Genomic DNA, 22,314 nt, shown 5'->3' with positions numbered 1-22,314 from the left:
TTCCAATTTAGCCCATGACATCTTATGTCATCTCTTTTTTTTTTCCCCATTACACTCCTCTTTCTTTGTGTGTGCATTCTAGTTTCCCACACACTGACTTTCTCTCCTTGTTATAGAACAGTAGGAAACATTCTACTTTGCCCTATAAGGCCACAATTGCCTTGCTATGGCTGATTTGATTAAAAGAAAACTTGAAGTAACTAAGCAATCTGCTTATTTTTTGCTTTGAAGTAGTAGCTTATAATTTCTTCCAGTTCAAAATAAATATATAAATAAATGGGACATTACCTGTCCTGAAATACATATGTAAATCCTGTTATGGAAACAGAGGGAGGAATTTTACTGGAAGACTCTAAGGCTCTTATTAAAAAAAAAGACACCATCCAAAAGACAGCTACTATTACTTGAATCTGAGTGCTGTTTGGAACTGTGGTATTTAATTCATTTATAAAGATACGGGCATTCAAAAGTTAGGTTCACATTAAAAGACTAAAGTACAGAACTCCTGGATGCTAAGAGTCAGCCAGCCTGCAGCACTGCACAGGCAAGCGGCCCGATGGTTTGAAGTGCTACTGAATGCTCCTGAAACGTGCTGGGCTGTCAGCTGTCCTCTCATGCTGAATTTCAAACTGCATTTGGCATCCTGGGCTCTGTGAAACTGGAATGAAAACACTGATCGCACTTGGAATAACAAAACAAGGCATTAAGTACTGATGCTTTTATTAAATCACTCCTGACACATAGTTATTGATTTAAAACTGGACAGAATGTTCTCATTGTGTTTTACAAAGTAATGTTTTAAGTCAGAATTTTAAAACTAGTAAATTATTCAGTAAAATGAGGATATTTCAGTGGGTGAGTGATATCTGTGCACACAAGCAGAATAGCTGTTTAGCACTTAACATTTGATGAAATATGCAGCAAAACTCTGTCTTAGCATTGCCAAACACAGTAAGCTTATGTATTTTTAATAGTTCTTAAACACTGAAAAATACTATTATTTCAGACTCCGTATACCCGTGACTTTACAGGAAGCTGTAGTTGTTTAAAACAGACTGGAAACAATATAGTCTGTATGAACACCATCTATCAGCCCAGCTCCATTGTTATGAACAAACCAACACGGGATGTCGACGCCATGTGCAGGATCTCCTCTGAAATCCTTCTGCCAGCCCCTGCAAGGGAAAATACAGTCATGGGCGGCTCGAAGCAGAAGCTGCTCTTTGACAGGTAATTCTTCCTCAGTCTTTGCTAAGAACTTAATTATATTTTACCTTGTTACTGTTAATTCATTGTTTTTAACAATCATTGTGGCATCTGGTTTCTTGGGATCAGACCCAGGATGAATTTCAAGTATGGTGAAGTCAATGGGGCGGAAAAACTGTCCTAAAAATAGAAGCCAGAATTACCAGTTCAGGCATGTTGCATACAATAAAGCAGAAAGAAACCAAACAGAAACCCCAGAATTTTTACATTCTTATGCTGTTTTCCACGTTCCCTCAGGGTTTTGAATGGATAAGCAAACACCAAGTTTCATGTAAGGTTGAACTTATGCCTGTGGTTCACCAGAATTCTATGCGTATCATCTGGATGTAAGTTCCAGCTTCTGAATGCACAGTAAGATAAGCTTTTTTCTACATATCCTTCAAGATATCCTCACTTTGTGTCTTGTCTATTCAGTTGTATCATCTGAGTCTTTAGCTTTTTTTAATCAAATAATGCATGTGTTGCTCTTTGAAATTTTGGGATGTGATATGCTCAGAACAAGGCTGACAAGTAGGGAATTTTTGCCCTCCTGCCAGGATCAGCTTTCACACACTTTTGCCCTGTCTGGGCTGGTGCAGGATGCTGCTGGTGCTTTGAGTGCCATAATGAGCATAGAATTTAGATCACTTAGTGAGGTCACAGATGATGAAAACAGTGATGAGCTGTGTAAATCAGTTACTGTATTTTGTGCTTAGGAGAAAAGTGATAAGATGAAAGGAGAGATCAGACTATCCGAGAGACTGAAAGAATAACGTAGTAACAAAAAAATCCATATCTGTAGGCTGGATTTAGGAAGATAAGAAAGGTTTCGAGATGCCAGTGAGGACAATGGACGCTACAGATTTCAGGAGCAGCAGAGGATTTGATGAAAAGATAATGCATAAATCTGAGCCCAGAATATATTGTCAGAAATTTTAATATGGCAAATCAATGTCATCTCAGCTTCCTCTGCTATCTCAGTTCAGAAAGGCTAAGTACAAGATTGTGTCTACAAATGATGTAGTCTCATATGGAACGACAAACACGAAAACATTAAATGAAGTCATACCTAATAATCCATGGGTCTGTTCAGACAGTTTATCACTTCCCAATGTATACAGTCCTAGGAAGTCTTGGTGGAGAGGATGTTTCTTCCATACTTGGTGCAAAACAATAACAAATGAGGCACTGCTGCCCATTGAGACCACCAGATTTTTTTTTCTATTGATTATCAAAGTTAAACTGAGGAAAAAAGAAGAACTTGACTTAGAGCACTGTGCTTCCCAGAGTTAACAGCAATGAGAAGAAACTTGAGAAAAAAAACTATGTCCAACAAACAAACATGGCTTTATAAATTGCTCAGTGTTTTTTAAAATAGAGGTTTTGCTGCCTGGTTTGGTCCATGTGAATCTGTGTGCGCTCCCAGACAGTCCATCACATACCAAATTACACTGGAAAAGGCTACCTGGCCTTTAAACTTTTCAGCAAGGTTTTTCTACCAAAACCTGCCCTATAACAGCACAATTAGTCACAGATAGGTTAGTGACATGTAGATACAGCACCTCAGGCTCAGTAATAAAAACATTACAGATAAAACCATCACTTCCTTGCCTGGATGCTGACACCTTTTCCTCTTCTTTTTCAGAAAAGACAACTCCCAAACTGCCTAGGTTAGTGCTAGGATACTGAAGATTTGCTTCTGCTTGTGTTAGTGATAGCGCCAGAGTGGCTATCATAATAAAAAAATAAGAATGCAGTATGAACAACAGTTTTGCTCCGGTGCTCTTGCTGTGGCACTGCCATGCTTTGAGAAGGTAGCTATTTTGTTACAGCTACACAATGAAAACATGAATGAGGAGGAGGAGATGCTGGCCATTCCTTCTCTAAACTTCCTTTTTGACAGGTATAAACGATTCTGTAATAGATAAATCTCATCAAAAATATACCTGCTGACAGGGTAAAATGTACTTATTCTACAAATATCACCAGTTCCGTTTCTTAAAATGGAGACTGTTTACAGGAAATTATTATATCTTTGTTTGAAAGGTTACACACTGTGTCTAAAGTAACTCTTTAAGTATTTGCAAGACACTGTTGTGTTAAGCACAATACCCCATCTAGTTTTACCTTAATCATACTAATAGAAAATCAGGGAAAATTCTTCACTTATTCCAAGCAGAGGAATTTATTAATAAATATTCAGCAGTTAGAAAACAAAGTACAGAGCAGAATTCAGCAGGACGTGAATAAATTTCTCTTGTATATTCAGAGAAATCTTAGAAGTATATTATTGACACTAAAAAAAGTGTAGAAAGTAATACAGGAGCTGCTATTCTTTTTGTAAGCCTTACCCTTCTTGCTGCAAAGTGACTGAGTCAAGCCAGGTGAAACCTGTTTTTTCATTGCCCTTCTGTACTATGATCTTCTCAGGCGTTACTGTCAGTTTTAAATCCAGGTGCTTATTTGCAATGCCAAGTTTTCCAAAATATGTGTTTTGGATCTTTGCGTCACTATTTGCCCTCTTATCACCAATGAGTTCTCCATTGACTGTGATGCCTAATATAAAAAGGACACATCAAGTATTGTTTTACAGATAGGACATGATCAACCGATGTCAAGGAGTGTCATAGAAATTTAACAACTCAAGGAAACAAATATGAGTTGAAAAATAGATCAGAATTACTTGTGCACATTTATGCCAAAGTAGAATAAAGCTCTGGTGGCTGTTCTGTGGATTTCCACAAGGATGACAATCACTTTACTGAGAAAAGTTTAATATTTCCTAAAGCACAAAGAGCCTGTGATGGCCACAAACAGACTGTGTGACACTGGTCTTTCTTTACCAGGAATTCCATGAAATGGAATTCTAAGGATTATTTTATCGCTTGTACTACTACTCACTGAGGCAAATTATGCCTCTCAACTCTCACAGTGGTTTTCAAACAAAGGTTGAAAGTTCATTTTGGTGCAAGAAGTGAAAACACAGTCATGGTAATGGTACCCTGTCGCAGCTACAGGAACTTTACTGGAAAAAAAGCTTAGGCAGTATTAAAGAGATAAAATGTCTTAAGTTTAATGGCTATTTCTTATAAGTATCCTGATATACTGTATTTAAAAAAAAAATAAAAACTCACCTGTAACTGGGTCATTTATTAAATTTAACACAGCACCTGGGTTTTCATTGATATTGAAGCAAATGGCATCTTCTTTTTGTGGTACCGATATAATGAAGTGTGGATCTCCATCAACTGTAAAGGCAAATCACTGGTATTTGTATCGTGATACACAGGTTGAAAGTTCTGCATCAACATTTAATGTTGTGGCAATAGAGCTGCAAATGCTGGGGACCAGCAGGAACTGGCCCCTGCACAAGCTGTATGCCCAGCTTAGTCCAGCCCATCCTCCAGCGGAGTGGTGGGGACCCAAGGAAGCTGCTACAACTCCCCAGAGTGAACTACGTCCTTTTCCTCCTCACCATTCCCAGGTATGTGACATATATCCTGCGTTTCTTGACTACTGCAAAATTTGGCACGTGGATTGCAGGTTCAGAATGGCCACCTCTAAGGTGGTGTTTATCTCTGAGGGCCATGAAAGTATTACCGAGGGTGAGAAGGTCACCTGAACAGAGAACAAGCAGTTACCAACACAAGGTCTAGCAATGGGAAGGAGGACTAACAAAATGACCATATGCAATCTCAGTGACTTGATCTTTAAAAACCATTTAGAGATGTTTAAATTAAAATACTAGTCCCTTGGAAAGAAATAGAATGGCTGCTTTTGTGGGAGGGAATTATCTAAAAGACTCATAAAAATTGTGCAATTTATTCTTAAATACCTTCTTCTGTTCCCCCTCTAGCAGACATGACCTAAACTACTCACCACTAGTATGCCATGTGAGGGATGAACTATATAAGAAAGATTGTGGAGCTGCAGACAAAAAAGAAAAAGAAAAATTAGAAAAACTCACACCAAAATGGAATATTTACACATTATCTGTACATTATATGCAAGATGTCAGGAAGTTAATATGCTACGTAAATTGCTAATTCCATCCTTGTTTTTAAAGCATATAGTCTATGGAATGATGGTTTGTGCCCCATCTGAATCAAGCAAAGCTTCAGGATACAAATGTATTTGTAGTCTAAACTGCTTTGAGGGTTTCTACAAGGGCCAAGTAATGTATCTGTAGGATACAAATGTCTCAGACTTAAGGATTAAGCAAGGAAATGCAACATCACCCATTGAAAACTTCTGAGGTTTTGACATCTGCTTTTTCTGGAATGAATCTGTCTTTTCAATGAGGTCTTGAGAAAGCTAGACAGAGACTAATCTCCAGAGCAAAACCTTAAACCAAACCACCATTTCCACAGTTGCCCAAACAGCAATCTGAAGGATCAGTTGCTGTCTCTTTCCTTCTCTTGAATAAAACAGTTTCATTTTGCATAAGTAACTGAACATATTAATTTAGCCAGAGATGGACATCACAGTCCCTTGCTTTATCTAATTCCAAAGGACATGCAAATTCAAGTCCATCCTCTGTTCTTTGGAAACAGCTTTCAGGAAAAAATGGTGGTCTGATGAACTGGCATTTACTCCCTAAAAGCTATTTAGCTGAAACTTTTTCATCTGGCATTGTTCAACCTTTAAGTGTGTTTTTAGCAGTGAGCAGAATTTGGTAGCATTTGTTAAAATACAGTTGTAAACCCAGAAAATGCAGTTTCTATCTCTCTGGTAATTTTTATTGTTTGAATCAATTTCCATTGATAGATGCTACTTCATTCAGAAACTTAAGCTAATGACTTACCCAGCCTGGCAGCTGTGATATCCTGTGCTGTGAATGAAAGAAGATGTTATTTTAGAGGGTAGAAAGAATAAAAAAGAATCTATCTCACCAAAACCACCTGCCAAATCTAGTAATTAGGCATAAATTTCTACGCATTTTTAAAAAAGAAAAACTTAGTCAAGCCAGTTTATTTAGTACTGCAACAAAGCAGATGGCATAAATTGGCAGAAAGCACACCCTACTTTTCAGCAAAAATGTTCCTCCTCTGAAAGCATGGGGTTTGCTCCCTAAGGGGCTGGCACAACCTGCTCTTCTCTGATTCCCCTGTGCCACCTTGTTCTAAACTGTGCTACTGGAAGTCAGTAAGATTTACCCACCCGCTTCCACATTTTTCTAGTCTTCTGCTCTTTTTACAGCTGAAACTACAGAGAGGTGGCTGCAGACAGAGCTGTGCTGAAGAAGTATCAATCCCAGCATCAGTGCAGACACCTCTGTAACGAGAGACGGCTCCACAAGGTACCTGGGATCAGCAACCTGGGAAGCAACTGAGTCATGCTGGGCCTGAAATCAGTGATGGTGGGATGCTGCAGTTATCAGAGAAAGGAGCAACCACACTGAAAATGGTATTTACAAACTTTTTGCCAGCTGAAAAATTTTCAATCTATTTATAACGTATTCTTGTTTATTCACCAAGAATTTTATGACAATATTATGTCTTAGATCACGTAAGTGATGCAGGAAATCAATCTCTAATGGTTAAAAATATTAAGTAAATATAATAAGAAATGTACATACCTTCGGCTGTTACCGTGGGCAGGTAAGAAATAAAGGAAGAAAAAGAGAAATTTACAGTTTCAGTTGTATGATTAAACAGACCCTGTTAAAACATTCTAAAAAAGAAAGAAATTTAAAACTGTTTGACAATTCAACCAGATAGCTTCAGTATTTTACAATTCCATTTCTTCCCAATGACAAAACTAAATATTTGTAGATCAAACAGAAACTCACTGAAAGTAAAAAGCTCTTTTGTGGGGCAGCAAAACTGCAATTAATTAAGCATATGACAAGAGCACTATTAGTAATTGTTCTATTGTTATGCCACTTCCTCATTGCAAAATGCTCCTTACTGGTTTTATACTTTTGCAGTTTTCAAGGCATAATTCTGTTAATACTGACTGGATGATTCAATAATCCTATTTGTGAATCTAGATTCTAGGGTATGTAAAAATTTTCTTCTTTTCCTTTACAGCAGCAGTGTTTTGAGTATTTTCTCCTATTACTGCTCTATACTTTCTGTATACAAAGAGGATTTACTTGGAAAGAACTCCAGAAAAGGGCCTTTGTATTGCAAGTACCTGGAAAAGGAAAGCAAAATGCTGAAGATCCCTCTGTGTAGATGCTACTTCTGTCAGATCTTTGGGTAAGATTTTCCATTTCATGGAGTTCAGCTGTAAACTTTAAAGCCATTATGTTGTATAATGACTTGAATGTTAAATTACACAAGAAGTGTTTTTATGTCAGTATCTCATAATGAGGGTTACGAAAAATAATGCAAAAATCTAGAAGCCAGCAAAGAGCCCACACAGAGCCTGGGAGGAACTTTTAAGGGCACTAAGCAAAAGTTTTGGGAAAAACAATAATGGATGCAAATAGAGGAGACTGAAAAGCCTCACAGGAGGTTTGTCAGACCCATTGAATGAGGGAGAGATGAGGATGGCCCCAAGAACACACACAGATGAGGGCAGAGGGGCTTTGGGGTGCACTGAGTGGACAGCGTTTGCTTTACTTTCCTAAAGAGGAGTAGAGTCCTTCTGTTTCACACTGATTAAACAAGGAGGCTGAACTTGCTCTACTGAGCAAGGAGTTAATAATTAGCCAAACTGTAATATCAGAGCAGTTGAGAACAAATTGTGCGCCTTCAATATAATTGCTTGTCTTTCTGCAATATATATGAATACTGTGTTTTACAGCTGTCATCTCCATCTTTTTCCAAACTGAGATATCCTGCACAAGGAAGATCTCAGGCAAATTTTCTGTTTTCATGTTTTCATGTAGCAAGATGTTACTATATCTCACACTAAGCTGAAGTATGTAGAAAAATGAAGGAGAAAGTGATGTGAAGTCAACTGAATATAGGTGGATTATTAGATTAGAAATGCTTCTTGTTTTTAATTTTTTGATGTAAATTTACATCTTTAGCTTTAAATACAATTATTTTCAATTTATAGTATTTTTGTCTGTATGATTCACTACAAAAGATGGTTTGATGGAAATGAGCTTTACGATGAAAAGTAACTTTGCATAAACCATACGTATGCAAGATTTTTCAGAAACATTTTTAAAACTGTGCCCACACAAAAGCCTTTCTTTAGGGGAACACCAAAGGAACATTTGGCTTCCCAAATAAAGTAAAATTGTGAAAATGTCTATACCTTCAATGGGTTTATCAGCAATCCCATCTTGATTGTCGTGGTCTTCTGGCTTTGTTACCACCATGGATGTCAGTGGCGTTACAAACTTGTATTTTAGTGAGAGATCCAGGGCTTCAGCTGTAAAATTCTCCTTTTCTTCTCCTGTAGCTGCAATACTGAATACAGACAGAGTCCCAGCATCAATGATTGCTACATTACTCACTGAACTCTGGAATAAATATTTTTCTTTAAAGTAACGTCATTTCTCTGCAGCAAATTTATCAATAAAGAATATTTCTTGGAGAGCACTTCTGATTCTGCTGGCTATCCAAGAAAAAGGCAAAACTGCGTTTTGTATTAGCAATAATTTGAAATGGTTTCATTTGCAACCTGCAACAGAAATACTGAGGCTGGGGAGGAGAACAGGTTGGGGGATTTTCCTTACTAATTTTATGCTTTTCCACTGGCACCTCAGTGTGATGTGAATTTGGGCTTCACATCCTAGAATTTGCACCAGTCAGATGTCTTAACGGATTCAAGGAAGATGTTGTTCTACATATAGTTACCGTTTTTCCAGGAGTTGTTCAATGGTGAGATAAGCCCAGAGCCTTTCAATGTAATCTCCAAATATGTATTGTTGCTCTTGGAAAGCTTTAGCTGTTTGCTCAGCATCCTGTTGTGCAGTATATGACAGGGCGTCGTTAGCCTGTTAGAAATAAGGAAACTTCTTTGTATCATAAGTAGCCAGACACTTCCAGAACCTCCCAAAATGAAGATCTTCACTGAAAAACAGTCTTGTCCTACACAGCCCTTGCCCAGGAAATTGTCAGTGTTGTATTAGCCTCTTTGTTCTGTTGCTTCTGTGAAAGCTAGTATTGTGTGCTATAGGACGTAATGGGGTTTCCAAATTCACACGGCATTTTTGTTCGTTAGAATTTGGCTCCTCAGGATTTATAGAACTTTGATTATGACAGGGATTTTATATAGGTACATGTTCAAGCAGATACAGTGGCTAACGTACTGATAATACATTATTTGTATTTGAAACATACCTAATTTCTTATAATATATTTAATACACCACAGTTTATATGGCATATATGCAGTTCACAGTATTTATGATAACATAATCTATAATGTTTGTGTTGTGTTTCTTGAATATCAGGGCAAATATTTTTACAGAATCCAGAGCTGGATTTGGATCATTCAGTCCCTATTAGAAGTAGTGTTCTATTTTTCTTCACCCAGTGAAGACTAGTGTCTGTGAACACTGAACATTTGGCTCCTGAAATAACCAGGTAGCGTATTTAGAGACTAAACTGGATAAAACAAAACAAAGCCCAACCAAAAAACCACCCCAACAAACCTGTTAGCAAAGCTAATCCAGTCACACTGCACAAAGTTGTTCCAGACTGACCCTAGTACACCTGACTCAGGCAAGTAACTTGTGGTTTTAAAAGCAATTACTTTGGCACATTTAGTTCTTCACATATGCAGTAACACATCCTGTCACTGGGTAAAGAAATACCAGCAAATATTTTAAGTATTGCCATCTTTGAACATTGATGTTTTGCGTATCTTACTTAAGTTAAAGGAATCCATACTTACGCCTTCACCTCTCACATCTACAGTCAAACTGTTTTGGTTGTTGTCTATAAAGCGCCCAGCCACCACAATCTCAGACCCATCATAGAAATGCTTAAACGTGTTTTTAGTTAGGTCTGATATTTCATTTTCTGGGTAGTTTAACTCCACGTCTGTGAGCATGGGATTTGACACCTCATCATAAAATCCCTATAGGATAAAAAAAGATAAGGAAAACATTGTTTCTTTGGTTCATAGGTAAATTCATAGGTAGGTCCGCAGCCAGGAACATCCTGCTATTTCAGTGATGAAAACCAAAAGTGCATTTTACAAGAAATATTTAAATATTCAGTTAAATCTCAGAGTATAAGGCCTAAAAATCTACAAATAATGAAAATGAGAAAGGACATACAAATTCTTCAGTCTCACTAGGAGAAAGGAAAAATATCTGAGAAAAAAATGCTATGGATCTTGAGATCCACCAGTGTTAATCAAGGGGGATCCCAAGTGCCCCTCCATTTGTTAGAAGTAAGTTTCTAGATCTATTCTCTGCAGAGACTGAAATGACAACATAAGCCAAAGGAGACTAGAGATCTGATTTTGGCAGAGCTTGCAGTGAAATCCAGTATCCAAATTATTTGGTGAATTTTTTGAATGGCTGCTATTGGAAAGTGAGAAATAAAAAAGGTCAACTCTGTACTGCCTATACCTGTTCTCACGCCTTATATGACCATAAAATGCTTCAGACATATGGTAAGATACACCTGCTTGCATTAAGTTCCTAAAGATAGAATATCCAAAGCCTTTATGCTCTGTCACCCTTCTCCTCCCTTGACATGACATAACCTACATGACCTGTGAGGTACAGAAGATATGATAATTGCAGCCATTTTGTGTCCTTCAGAACCATGACTCGTGTCACACTATGCCAAGTTTGGAACCCTTTTCCATAGTCCACAGTATCTCCATTTTACTGTCCTTCCACATTCTGCTTATATAAGGAAAGGGAACAATTAAATGCAACTAAAATTCTGATTACCACAGGCTCCTGAGTATCTCGGTACCAGATTACACTTCGAGGTTTTCATTTTTTTCAAAATAAGAACACCTGTATAGTTATCTGACTTAATGTATCTCTCATCTAATTTAAGGGGTGATTACTGTACCTGAAGCTGTAAAGCTGAATCAGAGTCAGGATAAATCCGACGGGCTAATCCTTTATTCTCCAGTGCCATCTTCTCCAGGAAGTTGTAGTCAACACCATAGCCAAAACCAAGATTATATAAGGGATATTTTCCTTCAATGGCTTTTTTTACATCTCTCTGAATGTCCTGAGTGTTTGATACACCTACATCAAGCCAGAAAAAGTTTGAGTTTTCTTCATAAATAGATAAAATTATCACAAAATTAAATGTGGCTGGTCATGTTCGGATTTCTTAGGAGGCATTACCAAAAACTTGTTTTAGTAGTATAATGCTGGTATAGTAGCATTTAAATCGTGAAAACATCCAGAAATCAAAGATGGAGGCCAATTTTAACAGAACATTTTTTGTTAGTTAATTCACTCTCATTATTCCATCCAACACAAACTTACCTACATTTGGTTGGCCATCTGTTAACATGATAATAATAGAAGCACTTCTCTTGGGCACTATGTTTTGTTCATGAGCATCATTCAGCATATTGATTCCCCTCATTATACCACCATGTAAATTTGTCGCTGCACAGTAGACAGAAAAATTTGGTTTCAGCACAAACAGTCAAAATAAAGGCCCACTTTTCGCTGGAATCTGATGAGATCTCATTACAGTATGAAAATGGAAGATTTGGGTTTGCAAGCAGGGGAAGGTTCAGACAGTAAAGTATCTGGGCTTTGGAAACATAAGAAAAAGCAGATGTCATATTCTGACTAAACTTTTGGAGTGTCTCATCAGTAATAAAAAAAAGATTAAAAAGCACAGACCGAATTGGTAAATTAATTTCCAGAACAAGATACTGGCAAGTCCAGTAAAGTACTTACCGCCTGAGGTGTCAATGCCCCGGACAAATGCCCTTGCTTCATCCAAATTCTTAGGAGTAGCCTTGATTAGTGTTTCTTTCCAGGTGTGTACTTCACTACCAAACAGTATGAAATTGAAGAAGTCATCTTCTTTAATGTCATCTAAGATTTTCAGAAGTGCTTCTCTTGTCTATAAGCCAAGGAGTTTTAAATGTATGGTTCAACATTTACCAAAATAGGTGCTTAGAGGTTTTATGTGATTAATCTCTCAGCATTTGGGTATTTTTAAGTTTTACACAGAGTGTCGTGCAAAAATTCTGAGCTTGTTCTGTCCTTGCCAGTCCCTGTGTCTACTATGGAGACTCTACTAATAACTCTAGTGAAGTCAGCCGGTTGCAGTTCCACGTGGTAAATCTTTGTAGCTGAGAGGAAAATCAGGTCTCATGTCATGGCTCCTTGCTTACACTGAGGTAAGCGGGCATTGCAAATTGAAGGTGAAGGGAAATGAGTAGCTACAGGCTAGGGGAGATGCTCCTATGCAAGCAAGCGTGGCTATTTTCATGCAGCAGCAAAACCTGAAAATTCTGAGCATTAGCTTAGAATGAGGAGTCCTAAGTATGAAAAGAGCTGCTGCATCCCAGTGGAGATGGAAATACAACATAAATACTGCATAGTACTGTATGCACATTTTAATTTTGGAACTGTCCAGTACGTGTGACAGAGCATTCTGGAAATGTTGATGTTGACAGTTTTGAACTAATAACATTTACAAGTAAGTAAATATAGCCTCAATGTATAGAATTTTGTTCTACATTAACACTTCAAACCAGTACTAATGGTGCTGAGCATTAGAAACATCTCAGCATAAAACCACTTGATACAGCTTAAGCCATGCATATGCACTCTAAGCCACTATGTCCCTTCCACCACAACTGAGGTTTGTCCATTGGGACTTTATAGTAATGTGATAACTTACCTGTTCTATTTCTCTTCCAGACATTGAGCCACTAATATCTATTACAAAAATAATATTCTTGGGCAACTTTGGAAGATTTGTCGGTGCAAAGAAATGTACAAAGTAGCCATTGACAATCTGAAAAATAAAATGTAAACAACAACCAACCAAACAACAAACAATTTTTGTATATTATAAAGATAAAATGGATAAAGAAGAATTTACTTTCATTTAGTGTCTAGCTGCTGAGTGGAATAACAAGCTTTAAAGGTCCTGACCAGTCTCACCTCTGTCCATGAGCCCAGGAGCTTCAATTTAAGCACAAGCCTGGCCCTTTAGTCCCTGCCTCAGCTACACTGCAAGAACACCTAGTCTCCAGCTGTGCCACAGCCATACCTGTTCCTGTCCATGGACTCCACTGATCTGGATCCCACTCTGCAGCCTGACTTTCCACCTTGAACTCGGGTTGCCTCATCACCACAAACTCCTCTTATGACCTGGACTCTCAGCTGATTTCACTGACATCTCTGGGTCTGCCTCGCTCAGGAACTCCAAGGAGCGGGCTCTTGGCTGGCGAAAGCCCCTTTGCTTTCAGCTGTATTGTCATTATCAACTCCTTGTCCTCCAGGTAACAGCTGGCTCCCCTGACTTTGTGCAAGCTAAGCTGTTCAACAATTTCCAGCTGACAGATTTACCTGTAAATTATCCGGAGTTGTTCTCTTCACATCATATCTTACAATGAAGTTACCATCCAAGAGAGACTGTGAGCAATGTGCACAGGTTCGCTGCTGATCAAGGGTTGGCTTGAAAGAGATATGGCCCTGAAAAGAAAAGCCTTCATTACATCCGAACCTTAATAGCTGAAAATTTTCTACAGAACACAAAGAAGTTTGCATTTTTGTAAAACTAGTATGTTTATATTTGCAGACATAAGAATAACCTGTTTTATCAGCTTAGGTATTAGTTTGTATTGACACACATTTATATACTTATTGATGGGTAACTGATACGTGAAGGATGCTATCTAGCACTTTCTTCATATGTTTACTTCCCCTTCTTCCTGCGTTCAGCCCTCCACTCTGAATGACACTTTCAAGAAGGCTGTTGGGCAGTCTGCGTCTTAGGGATTCTACCAGCTCCACACATGAGCAAACTACTTGTTACTGACTCAGCTCCTCTGTAGGAAATGGTCCTATTGGTATCCAAGTTTCCAACTCCTGCTGCAGGACAAGACCTACCAGCCTGGGTACAGCACCATGTGAACAGGTACGTGGCTTCTGAACTGCGTGGAGATGCCCTTCAACTTGCCAGCTTGGAATTCAGAGCTTGTTTGCACAGACAAGCCTTTCCTGTGTTTTCTCTAAGTTTTTCCTCTCACTTTCATTGCTAGCCACTACAGCATTTTGCACTGACATTATTATTTCAGCATTATAATAATCATAAATGGAATGCAGTAGTCATTGTACCTTTTTCTCTGAAAAAGTTTTTTTTATGATATTTTGTAGTTCATTGGTGATGAACGTTCCTTCCGCTTCCAGCTCACTTATTCCCTGGGGCTCAAAGATATCTACTTCGATCTGAAATATTAATTGAAAATTCATTGTCATTGATTACCCCACAATATATCAACATAGCCATTTACAGGGGGATCAGCAGGCAACTAAAGATGTGAAAGAGGGATGATTTTTGTAGAAGAAAAATAAATTTACTTTTGTAATTCATAATGGCAGATCAAATCCACAGTGTGTGGAAATGCCATCAGCCAAGCAGACCTTTTTATACACAGAAGTTAAAAACACAGCTAGAAACAAATAAACCTTAGGAGAAATATAACTTATTTGAAAGTTAGATACTGGAATTTTGTAAAATGTCAATCCTCAAGTCCTTCAAAAATATAACCCAGCCAATAGCTGTGAGTTGTGCCCAACTTTGACCTGTATTTCAGAATCTTTATCATAGTATGTTTAAAATAATGCTCCAGAAACTCTACAGATACTGAGTTTTGTGATGATTTCTACACAGCATTTTCTGGTCATACAAAGGAGAAAAAAATGTTGCCTTAGAGCTGGGTTTTAGCAAGGCAGATTGTAGTGATCAAAGACAAGTTTTGGCATGCAAAAGACAATATTCTAGAATGTGATATATGTATCACTGTAATTCAAGACGATGTAGTGTCATGGTGGGATGAGAACAATGTAGTTTGTGCTATAAAGGCATTTTTTAAAGTTATTGGTCTTCTATTTTAGCCCAAGGCATCATAATGACTTTTTCAGGTTTCCATACGTCATTTCTTTTGGAGGGTTAGTAGCTGAACCAATTGGTCAGGCTTACAAATAAAAACCTGCACTAAAGCACACCGGTGTGGACTCCCCACACAATTCATTAGAAACATCACCTGTGAACCAACGGGAATGACCACGGTACTCCACTTTCAATAGATGTACAGAATTTCATCATCTCTTAAGTTACAGTAGCCAATTGGATCCAGTTTGCCATTTACCTCAAAATCTCTGACAAGCTGCTTCGGTTTTACTTTGATGAACATCTCATATTTTCCGAATTGTCGCTTCAGCAGTTCCTCATATGTGAGTTCAAAATTGACTTTACTGGCTGCTGCAATGTTGACTGACACAGTGAATTTTTCTGTTTTTCTTCCTGAAGCTCTGTATTTAAGTGCGTAAGAAAAAGAATATCCTTTTTAACAATATTTAATGTTTGGGTTGGTGGAGTATGATTTTCAAAGATGAGTAAAAAAAAGATGGGAATTTTGATCTCTTGCTAAAATGATACTAAAACTGTAGAATTCACTCAATTTTACCAGTGAGCTTAATCCCAGGAACAGGTTATACAAAGTCAGTAAAAGTTGCAGAAGCAGTCTTTCCATAATTGTAGGTATTGCCTGTGTAGTAAGAAGTTTTATTTTGTTTTTATAATTTACACTGCAATGACTCTAACTTAATGATTGTTCTTTAGTCCTGTGAAAAACAAACTTCAGAAATATGCCAGAACAAGCTATTTCCAATCTGACAATGTGCTATGGGATGATGTTGTGGAAGCCACACACGACATCATTCTTACTTGACAAGACCAGCAGTCTGTCCCTTTGAAACAGCCTTCTCATATTGCTTTTTTGCAGCTTCTTTTTCCTTTACAGTTCCAGGATAAGTGACACCATCAATTGTCCTGCAGATGAAAAAGACCTAGTTACTATAGGTAACCCTCTGTCTATTGATTGGTTTGCTAAAAAGCATCTTCAGGAATCTGATATTGCCAAGGTTTGAGCACTTTCACTGAAGCCAGTCTTGTCAGTGAATTTGGTTGGAATGAAGAGCTTTGTGCTCAGTATCCTAAGAGAATCTAAACCAATTTTTACTTTGAAAATTAATTAGATCAAAACCAAGCTGATGGCAACACTGCTTCCACCTGCCATATTCCTACACTTTAGCAGCACGACAATCTCATTTCATGTAACGGCAAAATGAATGGATCCAAATGTGGTTATCTACATCTGAACATTTCATCCTTAAACTCCTTACACCATTAAACAGGCATTTCTCATAGGAGGTTCATCTCATCCTATAATAAAAGTTCTAGCACGCATTAAGAATAGCTGTGCCCTAGAAGTTACTGTTTCTTTTTGCTGAAAATAAAAGAGGCATAGTGTGATTAGCTGAGATGGAGGTGTTAAAACCAAATTAAACCTCCTAATGGTGTAAGAATTGCATATTATTGCAATGAAAGGTACAAATGTAAAAGAATAATTCTATTTCCTGCCTTTGATTCAAATATGATTTTTAAATGAAAATAAGTTAAGCTATAATGTCATCAGGGAAATTCACTAATAGAACTTCTCTGGTTTAAGAACACCAGAGTAAGTAAGCGGTGTTTCTGAAAAGACGAATGGATCTCCAGAGAAGATGCTCCGTTCCCTAAGGTCCATGATGATGAACAGAAATAACTGAAAATTAGTCATCTTTTCTATAGATGTACCAACATTTGCTTTTCTCCAAGTATCTTGCATGTTAAGTTAATAGAATCAGAAAATTACCCAGGAGGCATTTAGAAATCTATTCAAATAGCAAAGTAAAAATGAACATTTTGGTTCAGTTTCTCCCAGTTGCATTTGCATAGATTTTTAGTCTTTTCTAACGATAATATAAAGATTACACACATGCTGAAGTTGGTAATGAAGGCTGTCTTAGGGAGTTCAACATCAAAGACAACTTCTTTGTGTACATTTCCACGATTGACAGCTTTACTGGTGATGACGTTGTGGGCAAATCGTGAAGTTACTTTACTATCAATTTTCATGCTATAGATTTCTATTCCATTGACAACCTGTAGATTGAAAAATTAAAAACAAACATACAAAGAAAGAGCTAGCTGTTACACTGATCGGCCATGATCATATTTATAGAAAGAAATAAAGGCAGGACATCCTATCACTCCAAAGCAAAACAGGAAATACCTGATCATAAGAAGAGTTGTTTCCTTGGATACCTGTCACACTGCCATCGCGGTGCTAACTCCACAAGTTCTAACTACAGCCTCTTTAACAAAATACTACTGGCACAGTAAAGACACTGATGTTCTAAGAATCTTTTTTTTTTTCCTCTATTAAGACTGTGACTTTTGCTTGTGGTTAAGTCAAAGAGCACAACAACTTGCTGCTGCCTCACTATATTAGTGACTGTAATTATCAGTGGATTGGATAACTCCTAGAGCAGGGATTTAAGGAGTCATCTTGTTTAAAAATAGACCTAAACAATTTCAGATGACTCCAAATTCCATTTTATGTTATTCTCAATATCTTAACAACTGGGGCTTATCTTTCTTTAAACAAGTGGGTAGGGAAATATTTATTTCCTTTTGAACACTCATGCATAAGGTTGCTGGAGACTACAGGAAAGCAGAGGTAACAACAGATATAACTCCATAGGCAACTCCACAACGGCAGGGTTTGCTTCTTGCAGCAAAAACAGCACTGGAAGGAACCGTGGGGGTTTGATGGTGGGCCTGATCTCTAGCTGGTTGATTGAGAAGGTCCCCAAACAATCAAAGCGTTTAAGCATTGCTGAAGTAGAGTCTAGGTGCCAAGTGGAATCAGCCTCAGAGCTGAGGTCTCTTGGCTTCTTTAGAAATAATTACAACATAAAAGTAAAAATAAAACCATCACAGACTGGATGTCTATTAGAGATACAGAGGTGAGTTCAAACAACTTTGCTATTTATTCAAATACAAGGAGGTTAAAAATAATTTGTTTATTCTCTTTTCTTGTCCAGGAGTTTCCATCAGAGCTCAGGAAGGAACTGCCCAGTTAGTCTTACTGCCTAGAACAAGCAACGCTGGGCTACTCCTCTCATCACACCCACTCAGAAATATCTATTTGCTCAGACTGGACTCACAGAAACATATTGTGAAGATAGTAAGAATATTCTTGTCACTATAAATCTTTCTCAGTAGCCCTGACAAAACCAAGCCTTACTCACCAAGTCATTATCAACATTTCGCTTCTGTAAAGAGAAAAATAGGGAAAAAATAATTACTAAGGTAGGAAAGCTGCATTTAGAAATAAATCACTTAACACCTATGTAGTTGTCTTGTGCTTCCAAGTCCAAAGAAGTTGTCCAGTTATACAAGCATCCAAACCATCAGGCAGACCCATCCTTATGCTCTTTCAGACTTACTCCTAATTTTTTCCTGTTTCAACCCAACAGCCTCTCATTCTAATGTGAATAAGTAAAACAGAAATTCAGAGAGGAGAGGCCGTCACTATGACAGGCTGCCTGGAAGGAAAAAAACAAAACAAACCAAACTTGTTAAAACTTTTTTTTTTTGCATATTTGCTCCCCAATTAGGTGAAAATATCAGAAGTTCTACAAAAACACAATGTACTCTCTTCTGAAAGAGAGGATAGGCTTCAAATGTACTTACTGAATCATGTTAAATAACAGCTTGTGTAACTCAGTTCCCGTAAGCCTGGCTGCAAATACCTTATCTTTTTTGGCTACAGGAGCTCTGTGGGTCACATTGTGCACAAGCGTGTTTACCTATTCCACCAAATCGAGGGGTGACAATGAAGTGTCAAGCCAGATACGCATCTCATGGGGATTTAAGGCTTTTGTTAACTTTCACACTTAGTTCTACAGGTTGGAAACTGAGACACAGAGCATTATTTTTTGTTTGTTTTGGAGGTTTTTTCAAGATAGTATATTAAATCTATGATAATGTGAGGATGGAGGAGGAACTTCTCAGCTTTTGTAAGAATCTGGCCAAAAGGTCTGTATACATTTCTCTAGGTTCATCTTCCAAACCGTTATTGCCATACAGGTGATTTCTGTGTGTACGTCTCTTCTGTTTCACAAACCTATGTGGGCTTTTTTAATGCCTGTGTAGAACATGCACCAATTCAAAACTGTCCTTTTTCCAAACTGAAATTATCTTTTCTATATCTATACTGCCATTATAGCTCATCATTTCACCTTACAAAACATGAACTAAGGTACTGACTCCAGGAAAGGAACAGCTGAAAGTCACTGAAATGTCAGGTTATTTGGTACACGCTTTTCCTTAAAGTGGAATTACCAAGCAGTTTAAGAATACAAAAAGGTGCAAAAATACATCCTTTAGTTACAAATTCTACAATTCTGACTACTAACTCCTAAATTAAAAGATACTTTACCTGCATTTAACTTTTACAGAATTGCTGTTGTGCACATGCCTTATCAGAATTATGGGTTTCACAGTAGTTTTGAAACAGTTCTGTTCTGATTCTGTAAATATTTTGGGTGGGTATCCTGCCATTCTCATTAAAAAAGAAAATACAGAAAAATCTCTTGGTGAAAGGTATTAACCACTTAGTACTTGGCTGATCTTCAATGGAGATACTCAAACCCAGCTCGATATGGTTCTGGGCTACGTGCCCTAGCTGACTCCGGTTTGCACAGGGAGTACATCCCGTGACTCTGTGATTCTATGACAGTTTTTTCATTCTTAATGATTGACTTGGATGTAGTGAGAGACCTCACTGACATCAAGGTCATTTTAAGTCATATGGGCAGAAAGTGAGAGTGTCCTGTTAAAAAATGTTATGCAATTCTAGATCAAACTGAGATTTTCGTATCCTCTACCTTGTATAATTACAGTTACTTGACAAAATGTTTCTATAGTTTTTCACATATTTGCCAGTTGGGGCAATTATTAGGAAATTTTTCAGTTGTATAACAGTAATGAATTCTGCTTTTTTTTAATACTATTTTGCTGTGGCAACGGCAAAGAATATAGGTGCAAAAAATCTATAGAAACTGGTGAGGAAGAGCAGAATAAAAAAGGAATTTGAACTCCCAAGAAAACAGGGAGGGAAAAGAGGGCTCCCATGACAGCACTTGCTGAAAGAAGCCCTGATTTTACAGCTTGGGAAACTCAAACACAGCATGACTAAAAGATTCAGCAAAGACTATACAGTTAACTTAAAGTGACCTCCAGGAATTCACAACACTGAATGAGGCATTTCCATATATCCTTAAGCACTACATAGGAAAAATAAGGCAGGAATATTATTTCCAAATCCACAGCAACATTAAAGATTTTATTATTGCACGTGATGCTAATTGGTTATCACAGAGAAGAGACCATAATGCAGCTAAACTACAGAAACTAAACTTCTTCGTGAGCTAAGTAGGAGTCTCACTGCTGCCAAAATGAGAGATTCATAAAAGGAAGGCTGTATCACCACTACCTGTGCTTTGAATATGTAGTTCTATGGGTAGTTTTTAATCTAGAAAAAACCTTTCCCACCATTAGTAGCTGCATACATAGGAACAAGGTGTACAAGTGCATGTATGGATCTTTGTATCGGATTTTTATTTTCAGCAGAATTTCATCTACCAGTTGTGTTTACCTGACCGTGGCTTTAAAAGCAGCTTTGACAGCTTCAAGGTCATCAGCCAGACAGAATTCCAGCTGTGCTTCACCACTCCTCACTGGCATGCTGCTTGCTCAAAGGAGCAAAGTCAGGGATGGAGACTGAGACCTTCACACTACACGACAATCTCCTCCATTTCAAACAAATTACACTTGTATAAAGTATATAACAAAACTGGGAGAATCAAGGGACTTTTCTGTAGTGTTCTGTATGTACAGATAAAGCACTGCACTAAGCTTTGGCTATTTTCTATTTAGAAAAGCTGTAGCATTGCAAGACCTACAGAGAACAACAGGTAGTATGGTAATCAGGAGGAAAAAGCTACATTATAGCTGGGCCACATAATGTTTAAATAATAAGAACCCATGGCAACTCCAATTTGCAGTAATAAGTCTCAAGCTGATTTTAAAATGTTAGATATGTTATTATCCTGATTTTCAAAGAAAAAGTCTTGGCAAAGACTGTTACCTAATCAATAGAAATTGACTGTAAATTGCTTTGTCCTTTTCTACTCACTAACCTACAATGCTCCCCAAAGACATTTGCCCTCTGTAACTTTTCATAGTGTGTAACTACTGAGAGGAAAATAATTTATTGAGGTGAGGAATAGTGGCTGGGAACTTAACTGAAGAAGCTTAAGCAGAACATGAGGAAGTGCTGCCTTAGAGATCCAGTGAAAACCAGAACAGCACCTTTGAGGGACACAGATATATTGAATGCTATGCTAGCAAGCAAATCTTGCAAGAAAAATCCTACTGGGGCATTTGAATACTGGACATATTTATCTGGATGCCATCTCTGATAAACGTTGATAAATAGCAGGAAGTTAATCTATGAAGAATGGGAGCCCCATGCATGGCTGATTACTTACCTTGATGTTTCTGACATGTGTTACCAAAAGATCTGACGATGCAAAGGCAGGAATCAATAATAAAATGAAAAGTAATAGATGGTTTTCCATTTTGGAGAGAAGTTTCCAATCTGAACGATATGCATAGATATATAATGCTTTGTTTATTGAGTGTTAATAAATAACCCAGCATGAGAAGTGAGATTAAACATTAGGCATTTGAGGAAAATCAGTTACTGAATTTTGAATTTGCATCATCTGCAGAATATTGCTACAAAGTAGTTCGAGAATTTACAGAATATTTCAGCAATGTCTCTTCTATATAGTATCTCCACACAGAAATCAACAGCCGTTCCTGTACAGACAGCTGAGATTGATCTCTGCTCCAGACTCAACCTCTTTTCCAAATGAAAACCGTTATCTTTCTGATACCTTCTTAAGCCTGGTCCTGGCCCGAATTTATTGCAGCCATAGCAGAGCTCGAAGTCTCTTAAACTCCTTTTATGTTCCTCTTCAAAAACTACCTGCCATAATCCTGCATATCACTCAGGCACCCGACTTCCA

The 22,314-nt window shown here is 37.7% G+C and overlaps 1 protein-coding gene across 1 annotated transcript; it reads right to left on the bottom strand.

Moving 5' to 3' along the window:
* Positions 1-1,045: 1,045 nt before the first annotated feature.
* LOC308044107 (inter-alpha-trypsin inhibitor heavy chain H3-like) lies at positions 1,046-21,861 on the bottom strand (the record flags this gene model as incomplete). Its single annotated transcript, XM_080350583.1, has 19 exons — positions 1,046-1,175; positions 1,275-1,386; positions 2,315-2,487; positions 3,597-3,801; positions 4,380-4,493; positions 8,341-8,615; positions 9,006-9,145; positions 10,047-10,232; positions 11,189-11,370; positions 11,617-11,742; positions 12,043-12,211; positions 12,998-13,114; positions 13,672-13,797; positions 14,443-14,553; positions 15,477-15,639; positions 16,055-16,159; positions 17,148-17,314; positions 18,466-18,489; positions 21,772-21,861. 19 exons carry the CDS (start codon positions 21,859-21,861, stop codon positions 1,046-1,048), a joined length of 2,715 nt encoding a protein of 904 aa, XP_080206709.1.
* Between the last annotated feature and the right edge of the window lie 453 nt (positions 21,862-22,314).

The sequence above is a fragment of the Nesoenas mayeri genome (assembly GCF_963082525.1).
Source record: "Nesoenas mayeri genome assembly, chromosome: 10".
Classification (NCBI taxonomy): domain Eukaryota; kingdom Metazoa; phylum Chordata; class Aves; order Columbiformes; family Columbidae; genus Nesoenas; species Nesoenas mayeri.
Note: the sequence above shows the minus strand (reverse complement) of the source record. Positions and strands in the feature narration are given on the sequence as shown.